Here is a 19125-nt window from a genome sequence, read left to right as displayed (position 1 = left end):
TTTGTGGCTAAAAGTGGTCTAAGTACTGATTGAAGAGTAACTTACAACATTAATATGAAGATACTTGGAATATTTTGAATTATACATGCTTTTGAAATTCCGGAACATAAAAATATTGCAAATAACATAATTGGTTTTAAAATTAATTTTTAATGTATTAATATTACAATTTTATAATTTCACAGTGATGTTATCCCTGAGATCAGAGCAACTTGCATGGAAGAAATTGGCAGCTGGATTAAAACATACCCAGATGCTTTTTTGAATGACAGCTACTTAAAATATGTTGGATGGATGCTCTACGATAAGGTAAAGTTTAATTTTTTTTTTTTTGCCTTGGGCAGTACATTAGTTTTCTTATTTTAAATTTTTTTGAAAGAATCCTAGCATTTAAATTTTTGAGAGTAGATGTTTAAGACTGTGGTGGTACAATAAGAATTTACTTTCTTCCCCATTTCAGGTTATATTTTAAAAGCCATTTTAACACTAAATAACACTGAACATTTTTTCCAGTTCTGTGTGAATCCCTGTATGTGCAGTTATATTTATATGTCACTGAATTGGGAGTTATGTCTGAAATGTAAAATGGCTCATATCTTTTGAGAAGGTTAGATGTTCACTGAAATTCTGCTTTTAGGCTTGATGGACATTTAACATTTTGTTTAGATTATTATAAAGAATGAAAAAATAAATATTGTCTACTGCTCTTCTATTGTAGTAGAATAGTCTTCAATGTTGCATTTCTCCTATAGAGTTAGACAGATACAGAAAATGTTTAAAGGAAGTCCTGCTACTTCCCAAAGGGTTTTCTGCTTTTCCTTATAAAAGTAGAGGCACTTTTAAAAATCCTCCAAATACCACCAAAACAAACAAGCAAAAAAACCAAAAGAAAGTCAGTAAGTTCAAACCCCAAGCAGTAGAACAAGAGGCAGTGGGCAGAAACTGATTCGCAGGAAGTTGGGCTGGAGCCTGAGGAAGAACTTTACTGTGAGGGTGACTGTTCCCTAGAGATTGCCCAGAGAGGTCATAGGCATCTCAGTGGAGATGTTCAGAACTATCTGGACACAATCCTGTGCTGGGATGACCCTGCTTGAGCAGGAGGTTGGACCAGATGGACCAACCAGATGGATCAGGTGCACTGCTGTGGTCCCTTCCAACCTGACTGTTCTGTGCTTCTGTGAAAAAACTCCTTTTCTCTTGTTTCGAGAAAGCATGAGAGACTTCAGGGGGATAGGAATGTTTATCGGGAGCGGCTAATTAGCGAAATCGACACGCTGTACTTCTGCAGGCCGCCTTTGAAGGCGCCTGTAGCTCCTGTGCGGCTGCTGGAACCCGCGGGATTTGTTTGTGCCGGCTGCGGGCGATGTTTGCGCCGTGCGGGTCGGGTTGCGCTCTGCCACGGGGCCAGCAGGGGGCGCGCCAGGCTCCCGCTTCCCGCCCTGCGCCCTCCCGCTGAAGGTGGCGTTTGGGGTTTTAGGGCGACAAATACATCGGGAACTGTCGTTTGTTCCTGCATGCATTTTATCTGATCACAATATCTTTTTATCTGGAGAATTCTCAAAAGAAAATGCTTTTTTTTTTGAAGATTATGTGTCTTCATTTGCAGCACTCTGCAGTGAAGATTAACAGCTGGTGTCTCTAATTAATGCACACAGCTCACCCACTGCCATTTACTGGAAACTGGAAGTAGTTGTTTTTTTTCTAAGGCTTTTTTAATCTGAAAGCAATGCAGATGCAAGCAGAGTGAGATGAAGTGTAGTGTCTTCCATATTCTGCATTTGGCTGAGACCTGGTAGTGTGCTACTACTGGTGACTGCAGTCTTGGCTGTGCTTTGTGATTTGCAGCCACTGTCAAATTGCCTGATTTCAAAATGAGAGCACCAACAAGGGCAGCAGTGTTTTTTATATACTGTCATGGATTTTTTCGGGAAGGCTGGGGAGGGAGAGCAGTTTTTAAAATTGTTTTGCCTCAAATGACAGTTGGGTTGTCTTTGCTATCCAGGAGTAACTCAGAAGTAGACCTTCCCAGTTCATAGTCTGGGAAGTGTTGACCCAGGAGTCCTATCAAACCATCCAGGTCCCAGCCTGTATTTGTAAGGTTTATTGACTGGCCCCATCTCTGTGATAGTGGTGGGGCTGAAATCTCATAACTGAATGTATTCAAGCAGTGCTGGAGCCTGAGCAGAGCTCTCAGAGGTCACTAGAGCTGCCCACCACTTTACTGATGTTTTCTGTCATCAGGTCAGGATCAAAATGTGCTATGATACAGCTGAGGCAGAGTGTATGTGTTCAGAGTATCCTGAAAATGTGCTTACATAATTCCCCTTCACTCTGTCACAGCTTTGCAGGACCAGACAGGCAGATTTTTTGTTGAGATTAGAATGGTAGTTCTGATGGGGGGAGTAAGTGGCTGGGTGTTTGTGTTTGCTGATGCTGCTGTTGAAAGAACCTGAAGATAATGAGATATTCTTGATCATTCAACATTACTGCACATCCTTCCAAAACTATGGGGTATGTTGAATTTAGAAAAGTGGAGGTGGTTGAGAAGGAGAAGCAAGGAAAATGTAGATGAAAACTTAGGAAAAAATAACAGAAGTAGTCATAAAAGTAGTTATATATTTCTATTTACTAGAGTTAATTTTCTCAGCACTTAAAGGAACATACATGTGTGCGGTTGTGACTGAGAGCTTTTGGGTAGAAACCTCAGAAGGGAGATGTACACTTTAATGTGTTTAACATTATGTCTGCAGACCTACACTTGACTCCACCTGACTGGCAAATGACATTTCCAGGTGTGTGCCAGGGGCTGTATGACCATTCAGCAAACCAGTGCACACTGTTGTCCCTTTGCCCACACACAATTTCAGTCCCTATTCACAAGCAGAGTGTTGTGGCAGAGAACCAAAGGCAACTGAAAGAACCAAAGAACCAAGCCAGCTTTGCAGTACCTTGGCTGAGCTGAGTTTGTGCCAGTGTGCAGTGATGGTGCCACCTTGGTTCTGTCTGTGAGTTCTATGGCAGTAGGAAGCAGCAGGTGTGGGCAGCAGTCTCTTCCTCAGAGACTTTAAAATGTAATACAGAATAAGTACTGCTGGTGTGTCATGGGCAGATTACAGAACAGTGTCTATTGTTACCTGTTGACCTTTCACTTTATATTTCTAGCAAAAAGCTGTCTTAAACAGAGCTGTTAGTCAAAGCCTGCCACTGGGTATCATCCTTGGCTTTCCATCTAAGCAGGTGAACAGGAACTTGTAGCAATGGATAGTCTGTGTGTAGGTGGTCTCCTTTCTTGGATTTCCATGTTTATCTTACTACTATTGTTAGCAAGAGGAATTAAGAAAGAAATATGAAGAGACTGATTCAAAGCCTACAGTTCATCTTAGTATCTCTGCTGATATGCTTAGCATTATAAATTTACAGAACACATGATTTTTCTATGTTGGATCATCAAAATCACTTTCCTAGTTCTATTTAAAGCGTTGTCCTTTGAATGATGTAACAATATGCATGAGCTAATTGAAAAGCTGGCTAAGGAAAAGATTTCTTTTTGAGACATCTATGAAGCAGCACAGCAATAGTATGAAATAACACCTTGTATGGATAAATATATTTTGCCTAAATTAACTAATTAGGCTGAATTCAAAACAACCCTTTTCCTACAATACTTAAAATATCATGTTCTAGTGTAAAACAGAAACAGGGAGAAGGCATGGTGCTTAACTCTATAAGAATCCACAGTGCATTTCTAAGTTGTACCTCTTCCTCTGGGAATCTAGAGAAATCTGTAATTTCTTGGACTCCTTGTCTGTGTTTAGCAATTGTGCCAGTCAGCTGTTGACAAGAAGCAAGCAAAGTCTGATGTATGGGAGAGTGCTGGTTGTGCTAAGCAGGCCATCCATACTCCTGTCTTTGTATCTTTAGCAGATGAGTAGCACAATCCCTGTATCTTTTGTATTCTGTTGCTTTTACTAACAGTGGTCTGTGAGAGTTTCTTTGACTCTTAGGGAGCCATACACAAACTTTGATGTTACCTTTGAGTTTGGCTCACTGCAGGCTTCCTCTGTGTATGTGTGAGAGAGGGAGATGAGTGTGTGTACACACAGACAAACTGGTACTGATGTCACTGATAAAGAAAATGAGGCAGCATTTGGATAGTCTGCTGTAGGCACCCACAAAGAGCTCTTTTTTACATGCTGTAAATGCTGATGGTGACTAACAAAATACATGTATTTTACTGTTAGCCAATTTCTGTTTGTCTTACAGCAAGCTGAAGTGCGGTTGAAGTGTCTTCTGGGGCTGCAGGGAATTTATAGCAGAAAAGAACTTGTTTCCAGGATGGATCTCTTTACTAACAGGTTCAAGGTAAATGAATTACTGTTTGCTGGTTTTTTAAGTCTAGGTTGGGTGTACACAGGGCCTGATGTTTTGATCAGAGCTGATCTCCCCACTCTCTTGACTGAGAGGAATTTAGACTCCTGCAGAAACAGCCTTGTTGACTGAATAGAAGGAGTTTTGCAGGGATGTTTCCCTCTCTTTCTATGAACTCTTCCACTTCACTTTAGTTCACACAAATGGTGTTAGTGTGCACTGTGGTCCATTATCTCTACCATTTATCCAGATTGGCCCAGGTTTTTTTACAGGATCTTTGGCAGATGACAAAGAATTTCCTATGCTAAAGATCCTCTTTTTGCTGTCCCTGATTATGGGTTAGCCTTGATAGTGGACTGGCTGTCCATGTATCACACTGATGTGGGAATGGCTCTCTCTTGATCTACCATGTCAGTATGAATCTTGAAGAAGGATCCCTTACATCCTTTCTGAACAAATCAGGTGATACACTGTAGTTTTCAGTGCTTGTTTTGTGGCTTCACTGACCCTGTACTCTGTCATATTCCAATGTCCCAACTCATTTAAGAAGTTAGCCCTTTACTTTTTTTTTTAACCCTGGCCTTGCTAACGATTTTGTCAGCTGCGCTTACCCTAGCAGGGTTGCACCTTCTCAGTATTTGAGTAAGAAAGCTGAAGATTATGTGATTGATATCTCAGTCCCTGTGAATCAGGACATGATTCAATGTCAGGATGAATCAATGTCGGCATGTGGTAGCAAACCCATGGTGTTTTTGCAAAAGGTGCAGGGCTTACCTATGTGTCAAAGCAGTTGCTAATAGTGAAAAATGCTTATCACATATCCTCAAAGAACATGAAATGGCTTAATATTGGTATCTTAGTAATAAATTATTCAGAATTAAACTCAGCTATCTAAGATTGACCCCTGTTTTAAATGATTATGTGATAGTCCCTTATCTTTCTGACTGCTGTAAGCTCTGTAACCAAATGCAGGATTGGTATTCAATAAAGAGTGATGAAATAGCTCCAGACTGTTTGTGCTGCAATTTCCCTGTGTGGAGCATGCAGTATAAATGGATTATTGCCAACTCCGTCCCACATTCAAAAAACCCTCACCCCAAAACAACTCCATCCCCTCTAAACAAAAGAAATCCAAACAGTTACACATAAAATACCAGTTTCAAAGTTTAAAGTATGCTTTCTCAGTGATGGGGAGTGTAATCATATAGCCATCAATCCATTTCCTGCAAACAGGAGTTACACATGCTCCCTCTGTTACTCTTGAGTGTTCACTCAGGATTTGTGGATTTAGATACCTTCCAACTGGATTGTGAGAAAACGGAAGGTGCAAAGGAAAATGAATGTAGAGATTTAGAAACCATGTGTTAAATGGGGAAACTAAAATTCTAGTTCCAAATCAAGCAAGTCTAAAGGTGTAATAGTGTCTTAAAGATATAGGCCACACTGAGGTGTGCAAGTTCCTGGTTTCATGGGATGGGAAGTTTTTCAGTTTTTTGAGTTGTTTGCATGTGTACTAAGTTACAATATTGTGAATTCTGGAGATCAGCAATATTGCTGCTATGCCATGAGGTATCTTTGTGACTTTAACTGTCTTTTCAGTAAGGCACTGACTTCTGTAATGTGTAGGTGCAGGCACTTTACTGTTAGTGGGAGAAACTGATTAGATAATGCTTGTAATTTGAGGCTTACCTTCATTTAACATACTGAAGTGCCAGTAGTAACATCTTAGAAACAAGTTGTCAGTCACTTTTAATTTGTAGTGTGTAGTTAATTTCTTGTGAACGCATACATTACATGTATAAAAAATATCATATTACTACATGATTAATTCAGTTAAAAAATTAACATGCTGTTAATTTTCAGGGGCTGGGGAACTACTTGGTAGTAATCAAGTTGCCTTATGTCTCTTAGGAAATAGCTGCTGAAATAAAAATAAATCTCTGCTGTACTAGTGTAGATGATCTAGCTGTAGCAAAAATATATGTTTATTGAGAACAAACCATGTTACATCTTTTTATTGTCATTTTACATCCATTAGGATCGAATTGTGTCCATGCCTCTGGACAAGGACCATGAAGTAGCAGTTCAAGCCATGAAACTCTTGATGCTTATGTCGCAGTAAATAATTTCTTTTTTAATTTACTGTATTGTTTTAATGGCAACAAGATCCAGGTACAAACCTGATGAATCTTCCTATAATCACTTACTTGTTGGGAAACAGTTGCTTCTGGTAGGATATGAGTTACATTTAAAGCTGCTCAAGACATGACGTTTTCTTTCTGTGGGAAATGCCAGTGTTAAGAAAACCCTTGTGCTGAGATTCAGTCTGAAAACTATGTTTTTATATCTTTGTTTCCCTCTGAAAGGAAATCCCACCATTTTTTATATTGACTTTTCTCAAAAAGAGCATTTGACAGTCTTGGGGTAAGTTCCCACTGAAGATGGGGTCCCCACCCCACCTTCTGTCCCAGGATTGCCAGGTCTTGACCAGAAGCTTGGAGAACTCTGCCCTCTTCCCTGCCTCTGCACCTGATGCAGGAAGCTTTGAGGCTGTTGATAGAATTTGGACTTTCAGATTCTTGGCTCCAGGGCAGAGAATCTGGTAGCCTTTGAGCCCATAGCAGACTGACAGAAAATGATCAAGTGTGTGATTTTGCTGAGGTGGAAGACTAACAGAAGAGTTGTTTTCTTGGGAAATTTACCTGCCAGCCATAGCTTTGGTAGGATAATGGCAAGCTGGAAGTGTGGGGAAGAATTACACTTAGTATTACAGAAGTATATAAATCTTTTTCTGATACATCCTTGAGCAGCATGTTTATTTTAGAAATGTCTTTATTTGCAAAATATATGTAGAATAAATTTTCTGTCCCTCTTTCTCAAAGCAAAATGGGAATAAGAACTTCACTGCATTCCATTGATAATACAGTTGAGATGTTAGGACTCAGTGTCTCCTCTGTCTGAGAGTGTAAGTTGAATTTTGGTGATGTAGATGCTTATTTCCATGTACAGCATGAGACATTATCCAATAGCCTTGTGGGATTTGCTTCTCTATTTAAGCCAGAAGTATTAGTCATTGCTAGAGGAGCATGTAGACCTTAGTGGTCAAACTAATGTGGTGCTGTAGACATTTACATTAAATTTCAAGTATGTTTATATATTGAGGTGCTGCTTGATTGTCTCCTGTCTCACTTCACATTCCACTGGTTTGAATGGCATTTTTCCAGAGGACTCCTTCAATAGGCACATCAGAACAGCATATGATGCTGTGAGCACTGCACCCTCTTCTGAAGGTAGTGCCATTGTTTGGACCTCACTGGTAGTAGCCAGGGTTATATTGTTCCTGTGTTCACAGTGTCCATTCCTACATCCCTTGGTTCCCCATGGTGCCTAGCTGTTGGAACAAAGCACAATGCAGTGCCCATGGATAACATGTCCCTGTGCTAGGAGGAGCAGCTCACCATTGTTGAAGTACAAAGATTCCATACACCAGTTAGGGCTGCACTTGTTCCGTATCTGAATTAACAAGAGCTATATTGGCACTGCAGCTGTTTATCATCTCTGGCTTTATTATAAGGGATCATGTTCTCATTAATGCAGGCTGCAGCTATAAAAGTTTGATCAATGTTTCTTTTTCCCTGAAGCAATTTTTTTCTGAATTTTGCTTAAATATGGTTTCCAGTGTGAATAAATGCCATATAAAGTTTTCTGAATGATATTTTTCCATCATGAGATGTAATTTTCATAAGTAAAATTAATACATTATGAAATTGTTTTTTATCAAGCTATGTAGAGACCTAGCAAATACATTCTTTCTTTTTGTTCATCTGTTGCATAGCCATCCTGCTTTCTTCCACTGTACCCCCCCCGCCCCAGCTGGTCTGAGCCCTGCTGATTTGGCATAATTATTGGAGTGGTGAAAGTGTGCATTGGAGACTCAATAAGCAAATTCAACAACAGCTCTTCTCTTTGATAAGAGTAGTGCTGACCAGGCTGTAACTGTGTGAGGAGAATGCAGACAGTATAGCCAGTCACATGCACAGGCTTCTTAACAAGAGCCTGCATCAAGGTCCTTTTCTAGCAGGGGAAAAGCTGATGCCTTAGTACCTACAATGGTGGCAGAAAGGACTTGATGCTGGCAGTGCAGAAACAAAAATCAGCAGGGCTAATATGTCTCAAATAGATGTGTCTCATAGCTCAAAGCTTTTGTGTGTATCCAGATACACACAGAAAGTGTGTCTGGTTTTTGAGCAGTAGTGCTGCTTGATACAGGCAGTAAAGCATGAAATTGAGTTGGGGACAGCAACTCCCCTGCCTCAAAAGGGATGATAAAGTAATAAATGACAGCTTGTATAAATGGCATGGCTACTAGTATGCAGTGGTGGAATAAAATTTTTGCCACTTTTGCCACGCTGTCTTGGCTTCTCTTTGAATGACTACTTTTGTCATCTGCAAATTTGGCAACTGAATTCAAGTGGCCCAACTTGTGTTTTTAGTGAGATGTGAGAGACCTTTCAGATCAAGTTTCTGAAAACTATTTTTAAAGCTACTGGAAAGAACGTCTATCTGAATTCTCTCTATTTGATCAGGAATCATTAATTAAAAGAAATAGTCTTCATTGATGAGGTACAGACCTTCAGACCATGTCTCTAATCTTGGAGTAAATATTTTGTTATGCCATGACATGAGTCATCCAGTAATGGCTTTTTTCTCCCAATTACTCAGTTGGGTAATTTTTCTTGGGAAAAATACATTATGTCAGTAACTTTCTTTGACTGACTTCCATCGTTGTCTTTTGGGTCAGCATAGAGGCAAGACATTTCTGCTAATTGACCATTTTTGTGATGTTTTACAGTGGCAGGAAAGCTGTGCTCCATGTATGGTAGTAACAGGTTTGAGCATCTCTCAGCCATCACTGCATTCCAATTCTGTGGAATATACACTGACTACTCTGTGTCCTGCTGCCCCATAAAGCTGCTGTGCCTTTACATTCTCTCTCTTGGTAGCTAGAGAGGCAGTGAAAAACCTGATCTTTTCAATTCACTTCTATGTGTTATATTATTAAAAAAAAATCCCAGTGCTGATTCAGTTTTCAAAGCCATATTTGTATTTTCTTCTTGTATATCTCTGTGAGCTGAGATTTTTTTTTCCTTCTTGTTTGTTGCACGTTGTCTCAATTGAATGCCAGTCTTTGGGCTAGTAGATTTCTGTTTTTACACAGCATGATGTGATCCTGGAACGGAAATGAGCCTATGAGGTTTAGCATAATAGAAATTATTAATGGTACTGAATTATGCATAATTGTTAGCATTAATGTTGCAAAGGATCTGACAGGGAATAGAACTAGGAAGGAAATGAAGAGGGAGCATCAGTGACAATGAGAGACCAAGGTAAAAAAAGCATTGCCTTTTAGGAGGCAAATTAGTTGAGTGTGCCTACTGCTAGACAATTCTGTTAATTTTTGTGTGCTTAACTACCTAAAAGCGTAGAGGGAGTTTGGAAAAGAGCAGCAAAAGTAATAAGGTAACCACAGTAGATGTATGGGGAAAGGTTACAGGTGGTGTGGGTAGGGGCACAAATCTACAAATAGCTTGTAAATAGAGTATGTAAATAGCCCAGGGGAAAATTACTTTGATTTACTTTAGTCAAACCTAATTAGAAATTAAACTGAGTTTTAAACACAAAGCACATCAGTCTGCCACAGCATAATCACAGTGTATTGCAACATGCTAATCCCATTGTACAGTGGGTGGGAAAGAACTATTATTACATTTTAGTGGCAACCATATTGTCATTTTGCTGATCACCGAAGTGTGTCGTGAAATAACCTGCAATGAGAGCAGAGGAGTGAGTGTGCAATTGCAGAACAGTTTAGTAGTACATGATTTTTGTATTTAAAATTTTTATTGCAGACATTAGAATACCTTTAACATATGTTTTTTTTTTTTGGTTGATAGTGCTCTGTGCACATATACTACTTTTACAATGCATCTGCAGATTTGGATGTTTAACTTGACTTAATTTTAAATGCGAAGTGACCAGATTCTTTTTTGATTGAGATGCTATACCTTGGATTGTCATCACCATAATGTATACCAGATCTTGCCCTGCACAGCCACTAAAAACAAAGGCTAGAGTAAAACTCTAAAGTGTGTCAGGTGTGTTTTTATTTTACTCTTGTGATTTTGATGATTTTCCTTGGTATGAGCAGACAGCACAGACTAAGCCAAGCTACTCCAGCAGTCATACCTCTTGCATGCAACCAAATAAAACAAAAAGCAAGATATGAAATCTTTCAACTGGTGCCATATGCGGAAAAAAATGGGTCTATGATCTCCCTCTAGAATGTCCCAGTTTCCTCTGGGACACGAGGACTGGGACATGTTCACACTGAAGTGCAGAGAAAGTGGTATGTCATGAGATTGGTATGTGGAAGGCCATGCCTGTTTATTTTTAGGTACCTAAACACTGGCAGGCACTTCTGGCTTAACCTTTATCTGTTGCTTGGCATGCTGAGGGCTGTAAATTTGCAGCAGTATTGCTGCTGTATTTGAAGTATTCTTTGTGTGGTTGATGATTGCCTAATGGATGTAAAAAAGAAAGGCACAGTTCAGTGTGATAGTGTTAGTGCTGGTGGTTGCAGGTGTAGTCAAGTGCTGCTGCTTGCAGAGACAGGTAAAATGCCTGGGAACTCATTTTAGAGGGAGCTGTAAGCCTAAACCTCATCATGGTCAGAGAGTAGTGGTTGAACAGTAGTAGTAGTAGTAGTGCCCACAGGTATTCCCTCCCACTCAAGAGAGGAAAAAGCAGATGATCAGGTGCTCAAGTGGTGTCAGGAGTGTCTGTTAGCTTGTGTTGCAAAGGAAATGGATTCTTCTCCCTTCCTTTGCTTCTCTGCTGTTTGGAGGTGCTTCCTTTGCAGCTGGAGCAAGCATCTCACCTACTTATGTCTCAAGGAGGGAGGAAATAATACTGCACTAGATGAATCTAATGGATAAATTCCCAACCTCTTAGAAGACAAAGTTAAAAATGGAGAAGTTTGGATTTTGGAAATCACAGAATGGCTGAAGTTAGAAGGGTTGTCTGGTCCAGCCCCCTGCTCAAGAAGAGCCACGTAGAGCACATTGCCCAGGACTGCATCTGTATGGCTTTTGAGTACCTCCAGCAATGGAGACTCCACAGCCTCCCTTGGCAGCTGGTGCCAGTTCTCTGCCACCCTCAGAGTAAAAACATGTTTGCCAATGTTCAGAAGGAGCCTCCTGTGTTTCTGTTTGTGCCTGTTGCTTCTGGTCCTGGGCACCAGGAGCAGAAGCCTGTCTCTGTCTTCTTACTCCCACCACCAGGTACTTAGACCCATTGCTAAGATCCCCCTGAACCTTCTTTCCTCCAGGCTGAACAGTCCCTGCTCCTTTGACCTTTCCTCAAAGGAGAGATGCTCCAGTCCCAGGAAAGATGATCCCCAGATCATCTCTGTGACCCTTTCTTGGTCTCTCCCCAGTCTGTCTCGTGTACTGGGGAGCCCAGCCATGGACACAGCACTGCAGGTGTGGCTTCACCAGTGCTGTGTAGAGGGGAAGGATCACCTCCCCAAACCTGGTAACACTTAATGCATATTGGGATACCATTCACCTTCTTGTCAGCAGGAGAATATTGGTGGATCATGCTCAACTTGGTGTGTACCAGGATTGCTTTTCTAAGGATAGCAAATACCTATGGAAAAGCAGTTTCATTAGTACTGGAGAGGAAGAGTCCTTGATTTCTATCCAAAGAGATAGGTATTGCTTAGGTCTTCAAGCTATCTGAATGATTTAGTCAAGGAACTCCTTTAAAATAGAAACATTCAGGTATTGCATTCATTATTTCTATAAATGTGCTAAAGAGAGAAAACCTGAAATACAAAGAAGAAAAAAATTAAATAGAAAAAATGTGTGCATTTGACTGGCATGTTTATACAGGAAATTTCATTTAAGCACAAGAAGAAGGTTTTTCACTGTGGAGTGATCCAATACTGGAACACATTGCCAGAGATGTTGTAGAGTCTTTGACTTCATGGATTGGACACATAAACCTGCTGTAGCTGATCCTCTTGGAGCAGATGTTCTGCAGAGGTGCTGACCATCCTCAGTGCTCTACGATTCTGTATTGGTTCAGTTCAGATCACCATGTGTTTGTGAAAGTTTTTATATTCCCAGCTGTCCACTGGTTTTGAAAAATATATAGAGAAAAAATGACAAAGACATCTTCATGGAAACTAGTGCTTTAGAAGAACTCAATAATAGATTTACATTAAAAAAATGAAAGAAACATTGTCAGACTGCTATTTTTTCTGTGAATTCCCCACAGCCTTTTAATATTTATTATATCATGTCTTTTTATTCCTGTAAGTGCTCTTTGTTGTCAGTCTTTGTTTTACTCTCACTTGTTAAACTTCTAGAAGTTTAATAAATTTGATCATTCATGGCTTCACAGGACACACCACTGCTTATTCATGTGCTCTAATGCACCATAAAACCATATTACTTCTTTCATTTTTTTACTGCTTAACATCAATAAACACATTTTTACTCTACTTTCTCTGTTCTGTAGATAGTTAAAAAGTGACATAAATATTTCTCTTTATGGTGATTTCTTGATATGTATTCCTTTACACTTCCTATATGTTCTATTACTGCAAATATATTCTCAAGGCAATTGCATGTTTAAAGAGTCCACCAAAACCTGCCTTAAATATGTAAGGCAGCTTTTTTTTCACATTATCATGTGAGACTGATTCATCATTTTTGGAGACATACCATTAGTGCTTTCATTTAAAGACCTTTTAATGGATGCTCCAGTGATAATCTCACCTAGTATGAGCTCACTTCTTTTTCAGTCAGGTTGGAGGATATTTTGGGGCTTTGTGACTTGTGAGGATGCTAAAGGATGCAATGGGTTGGAGACAAATGGGCAAGAATAGGAAAGACTGCTGATTTTCTGTAGACATCACCCTTAGCTGGAGAAAAGCATGAATCCTCAGTTGCAGAGAGGATGTTGGACCACAGGTGTAGATGGTTTTAAAATGTTACTACTTGAGGATTGAATGCAGTGATCAATGAAAACCCTTTCCTCTCAGCTGGGTGTAGTAAGTGTCAGGATCTCATATGTTGCTCTTTTATTTTCTGAAGTAGCCTAGTCCAGTGACATTGTTGTGGCAGCAAGAAGCAGGTATTTGGAAACTGTAATCTTGGCTTTGGACTTCACTGCTCTGGTACCTCTTCATTGGGTTATTCATATTCAACCTTGATGCTTCAGTTTCTTTTTTGTAAATAGTTGATATGAGTACCATTTCTGCCTCTCAGAGAGTGTTCTAGGTGTATTAGTGACATTGTGGTGTTCTCAAGATGTGTAGCTGAATGAAAAAGTCATGACTTTGAATGTGTTTGTGCAGAGAGGTCACAGCCATAAGTGTGCCATCAAGAATGTGTTTTGATTTCCTTTTTTGTGGGATTCTAGTGTAATACAATATAGATTTTAAAATACTGGAATAAATGACTTAAGAATAATTTGTACTACAGAATGAAGGTTTTTAATTGTTTATTATCTTCTATGGTGAACATCTAAGCATAAAATAAATGCATGATTTTCATGTTTTATTACTATTACTCTTTTTACTGGGATCACTGATCAACTGTAATTATACTTTAAATTAATGCTCATGTCCATGCAGTGGGCCTGGTTTGTCATGGCTTACACAAACCTCTGTTTCTCTACACAGTGAGTAAAAGAACACTGCCAATTTTGTTTGAGAGCATTTTTAGAAATGCCCTACAAAAATTTACACATAGCTGTGTAAACAAGTTGCAGGGTTATGGAGAATCAAGCCTAGTAAAAGCTGGACATAGCATTCATGCTATTCTTTGCAGATAAACCTGGCCTATAACTTCCGTTGTTATTTTTGCCTAGGAACTGTGGGGATGTGTTATCAGCTGAAGACTGTGAAATGTTATACCAGTTTGTTTATGCCACTCACCGGCCGCTTGCAGTAGCAGCTGGGGAATTCCTTTATAAAAGGTATCTCTGCCTGCCTACTTCTTGCATAGTCTCATTTGTTTTGGAATTAAGGTGGATTTATTTAAGGGGGATATTAAGCATTAGTTTTTCTGATGAAAGTGTGTGCCACCTTTTTTCTGGTAATCAGAAGAGAAATGCTGTCTGGGGGTAATTGCATGTTTTCCTGCACAGCCCTGAAACAATAGGTGTGAGAAAAGTTGCAAGACTAACACAGGGAATATGAAACTAATTGATCCACAAGTGCCGTGCTATGTTGAGAACATGCCCTCTTTCTCTCTACTTTCCTATTGCTTTGCTTCTTACAAGCTAATCTGTCACCTGGCATCTGCTGGATTTTCATAGTTTGATGATTAATTACAAAAATGGCCTCCTCCCTTTGGAAGTTGCCTTATACATTGTAAAGACTTTGAATAATGAGAGATGCAGCAGATTAAAAAGCCCTCCCAGTTTCCTGTCAGGTTAATGAAATACAGGTTTTATCTTCCCCAGGAGTAACTCTTATAAATGGGCTTCTTATAACATTGGTTGCATGAAGTTGTATGGAGTTGGCATGCTAAACAGGGAAGAGACAAATATTCTGTCTTTAGCACTGAGAGAAATAATCTTGACTTACAAAAAGAAATGAAAATAAAAATATTTAGGCAAGGATTTTGTGGGGGAACATTCAGAAATAATAATCATATTTCCACGCATACAGAATCTCTTCCTAGTTGTCTTTTCCTGTCTAACTGAAATGTTGGCATTCTGGAATTTGTGGAGCTAAGTCCAACAGAAAGACAAATGAAGAGAAACTTCTGTTTTGATGAATCTGCTATTACATCTGCTAGACTTAGTTGTTTGTGTTGGTCCTAATATGCCCTCATAAATTAGATGTTTCTCCTGTCAGAACTCAGCTGCATTTTGCTACCAAAGTTATTTCCCTGATAACTTCATTTTTCCTACCCAGCTTGCCAGTGCCTTATGAACACCCTGACCCTGTAAATGTCATCCTTGTTGTTGTTTGCCTCTCTCCAGCATTTTTTCCAGTATAGAATGTTTGTTTTGGTGTGATAAGAGGTGTTAGTGACACCCTCCTTTCCCTGGTTATACTGCTAAGTTTTAGTATAAATGCTTATGCTTTCCACCCCTGCTACCCCTTCTTCTCAGTTTGCACAAAATCTCTTCCATGTCTGCATATTTTAACTAAGGTTATTTCGCTGGCATAAATTATGCCAGCAGAAACTCTTCCTGAATGCACAAGCTTTTGCTGACATTTAGTAGTGTTGTCCAGCTCTTAAATCCAAGCTGTTTGGGCCTTACATTAATCTGCAGGGATGGCCTTCCTGTATTTATCTTGAGATTAGCACTTTTTGTGGGTAGTAGTCAGAATCATTTTGGATAAAGGGGGAAATGGAAGTGTCATACTGTGATTCATACTTCAGACAGAAGAGGAAGAGCAGTGTTTCCACTGTATTTGTGACGTTAATTGCCTCTTATAATTACAAGGTACTGTGCTTTCCTTAAGAAGCTGCAGTTCCAAGATGTACTATGATGTGAATAGTGGCTGTGTGGTAATATCTCTGCTGTGTTGTTAAGGTTTTAAATTTGGCCTAGAGCAAGCCTCTTTTCAAGCATGAGCAAATGCCTACATTGTTGTATGGTCAGTTTATGGAATCTGCATCCATCATCCAGAATGGTGGCAGGGTGCTGGTGAAACTGTCAGAAATAGTCTCTGCATCCACAGGGATAGCATGTCTCTCTTTTCAATGGAAAACAATCTTTTTTCCTTTCATCTTATAAAAAAGTCTAATGAGATTTGGGGTCAATAAGTAGACACTTGAGAGAAATAAGTCCTTGTGATCTTGTCAGAATTAGTGTAACATTGGTAAATGAGTGTAAGGAGAATGTGGCAGTACTGGACTGACTTGCTTTTCTTTTGGCAGGCTGCTTAGTCATGGGGGAGATAAAGTTCAGCCCAAAGGAGGAAAGTTTGGGACGAGCACTGACCAGTTGAAAAGATTAATACACTTTTTCCTGGAGAGTGAGGTGAGAACTGGCCGTGCAGTAAGCCTTTTAAATCCAGTGTTGCATGTTAAATCAATTATCTTCTTGCTTTTGAAAGCAATTTCTGTTGGTGAGCTCTGAAATGTGTGGTGTTAGAAATGTTTTTACTCTCTAGATTAAGTTTTTAGTGAAGCCATTTCTGTTCTGTTGTATTAAACCTAATTTACAAGTGTGCTGATGGAGAGAATCAGTGCTGAGGCAGTTTCTGGAAACAACCAGAAAGACTAATGCCACCAAGTGAAGGTTTTTTGGTATATGTCCATGTCTTTCTGGAGGCAGATGTGGGTTGCTGTACCATGGCTCCATGCTGACCAAAGACTGTAGTTTTATGAGAATTTTATCAGCTTAAGTGCTGATAAACAGTTCACTATTTAGCTTTTGCAGGGGTGCAGATCTCTATCTGGCCAAAGTGTCTCAGGCACAGCAGTATTGAGTCTTTCTGCAAAGAATTGGATGGACTTGTTTCTAGTCCTGTGACTGCATTTTTGGCTGTTACAGTCAGCAATATAAAGCAATAGTTTCAGAGATTATTTAATTTAAATTTAAACTTGTATTAAAAGGGAAAATTGCAATTCTTTGCCTACTTTTCCTGATTTTTTACCCCACTTTCCTGCTTTGTATCAGGTTGAATACATGGTGTTTAAATGTTGATTGGCCTGGAAATAAATATGCTGGAATACTGCATTTGAATATATATGTGAATGACAGAGCTTTGTCATTGGACAGAGGGAGGGGAACATATGAAGCTGCATTTCTTTTAGTGATGTGTTTGCTTCTATAAGCTTGTGTTTCTAATCCCTAGCTGCACAAACATGTTGCATACCTGGTAGACAGCTTGTGGGACTGGGCAGGCAAATTCCTGAAGGACTGGGAGTGCATGACCACTCTTCTATTAAAAAATGATGAAGAAGATGGAGAAGGTGGGTAAGCAAAGAATTTAGTTTTGTCTGAATGAATCTCCCCATGCTATTTTTTGAACCTTGCCTTAGCTAGTTTAGGATCATTTCGTATTGCAGTACCATTTGCTCCCAGATTGTTATCCCCAAGTGCCACAAAGCAGATGCAACAATGTACTGCTAGTGTAATATTTATATCAACATACTTGTTTTATTCACTATTCTGTATTTATGTAATGTTAGTTTAGAACCTGTCCAGTAAATACTTGTGTAATTACACCATGATGCTTATGTAGTGTTCGCTTTGTTTGTCCAAGACTGTAGAATCTAAAAGTATTAATAGATTGAAAAGCAGTTATTGTCAGGCTTTTACTCCTTCCTCAAAAGAAAATGAGTAATGTATTGAGTTCACTAACATCTAACACTAGAGGGTTTTTTTTGTAGAATTATTTAAAGTGAATTTAAATAAATCTTTAAAGTCCCTTCCAACCCAAACCATTCTGTGAAAAGTTGTTGTAGACCTGGAGTTGATTGTGTGATTAAAATCAATTTGTAGACCCAGTGAGTTAGAGCATTTTGGTACTCAAAGAAAATTTGTCCTAAATGAGACACTAGTCAGTAGGAGACCTCATTAAAACTGTCTGTGTTTTTGCAAGCCCAACTGCCCCAAAAAGTTAAGCCATTAAGGGATTAATGGTACTCACTAAATGTAGAAAATAACTTCCTTCAAATGAAGTCAAATACTCTTTAGCTGTTTCTTTAGCAACACTGTATTCTTTAGTGTCCTTCCACAGTTCCTTAGTTTACATCAATTGTTGCTGCATCTTAACTTTTCTTTTGTGTGATGCTGAGACTGATTTACTTCCAGCTCTGAGTGATGCCCAGGAAAGTGCTCTCATCGAAATCATCCTTGCAACAGTCAGAGAAGCAGCTGAAGGTCATCCTCCAGTGGGCAGAGGTGCAGCCAAAAAAGTCAGTGCATTTTAGTCTTATTTATTGTCCTGTCATCACATTATCTTTGCCTTATGTGCTTTGCCAGACAGCTTGTTCCTAGTTCCAGATGTATCTTAGGACATAAAATAGCTTATTTTTCTGAAGTTTTGCAGTGTCTTTTCACCTCTAGATCTTGTTAGAAGTGGATGTTGAAGGAGATGAGCATTAGAGAAGAGCCATTCAAAGCATGTTATTGACAAATGATGAGCATTTTATCCATGACATATAGCTGTTCAGCAATTTGCATCTAATTTAAGATCAACCGAAAAAAAAGCATCTGGTTTTGTTCATGGAAAAGTGTCTCTGTCTTAGGTTGATATGCTTGAGACAATGCAATATAAGTTAAGCTTGGGTTATATGTAAGATTCCACTCAATCCCAGAGATTTTATAATTTTAACCAAGTTCTTTATCTGCAGATTTTGTCAGTAAAAGAGAAGAAAATCCAATTGGAAGATTGCACCAAAATTACTGAGCACTTTATTATGGTGCTTCCTCAGCTCTTGGCAAAGGTAAATAACAGCTGCTCTATGAATGCATGTTAAATATTTCATGAAAATTCCTGTAATGTACTCATATCCTGTTTTTTCTCTGCAGTATTCAACAGATGCACAAAAAGTGGCAAATCTTCTGCAGATTCCTCAGTATTATGATTTAGATGTTTACAGTACGGGACATCTAGAGAAGGTGAATAGGATTTGGAATAATCGGTTCATGTAGAATGCTCTAAATTTATGTGACAATGTGGGGAGTTTAACTGGATTTGGAACAAGTAGAAAA

At 39.2% G+C, this 19125-nt stretch overlaps 1 protein-coding gene across 2 annotated transcripts in view; it reads left to right on the top strand.

Moving 5' to 3' along the window:
* The window catches only part of LOC128934538 (cohesin subunit SA-2-like), a 56662-nt gene that overhangs the window by 16836 nt on the left and 20701 nt on the right, over nucleotides 1-19125 (top strand). For both annotated transcript variants that reach the window (XM_054272169.1, XM_054272170.1), the window contains 9 exons: nucleotides 186-309; nucleotides 4264-4362; nucleotides 6407-6486; nucleotides 14308-14415; nucleotides 16338-16440; nucleotides 17261-17378; nucleotides 18223-18326; nucleotides 18765-18857; nucleotides 18943-19032. In XM_054272169.1, the coding sequence (XP_054128144.1) occupies nucleotides 186-309; nucleotides 4264-4362; nucleotides 6407-6486; nucleotides 14308-14415; nucleotides 16338-16440; nucleotides 17261-17378; nucleotides 18223-18326; nucleotides 18765-18857; nucleotides 18943-19032 (919 nt within the window). The remainder of the gene's footprint in view (nucleotides 1-185; nucleotides 310-4263; nucleotides 4363-6406; nucleotides 6487-14307; nucleotides 14416-16337; nucleotides 16441-17260; nucleotides 17379-18222; nucleotides 18327-18764; nucleotides 18858-18942; nucleotides 19033-19125) is intronic.

This window comes from Melozone crissalis, unplaced genomic scaffold (genome assembly GCF_028551555.1).
Source record: "Melozone crissalis strain CALT ecotype California unplaced genomic scaffold, PUWL_Pcris_2 ptg000013l_1, whole genome shotgun sequence".
In the NCBI taxonomy this organism is placed as follows: Eukaryota; Metazoa; Chordata; class Aves; order Passeriformes; family Passerellidae; genus Melozone; species Melozone crissalis.
This window is presented reverse-complemented; position numbering and strand designations above follow the sequence as displayed.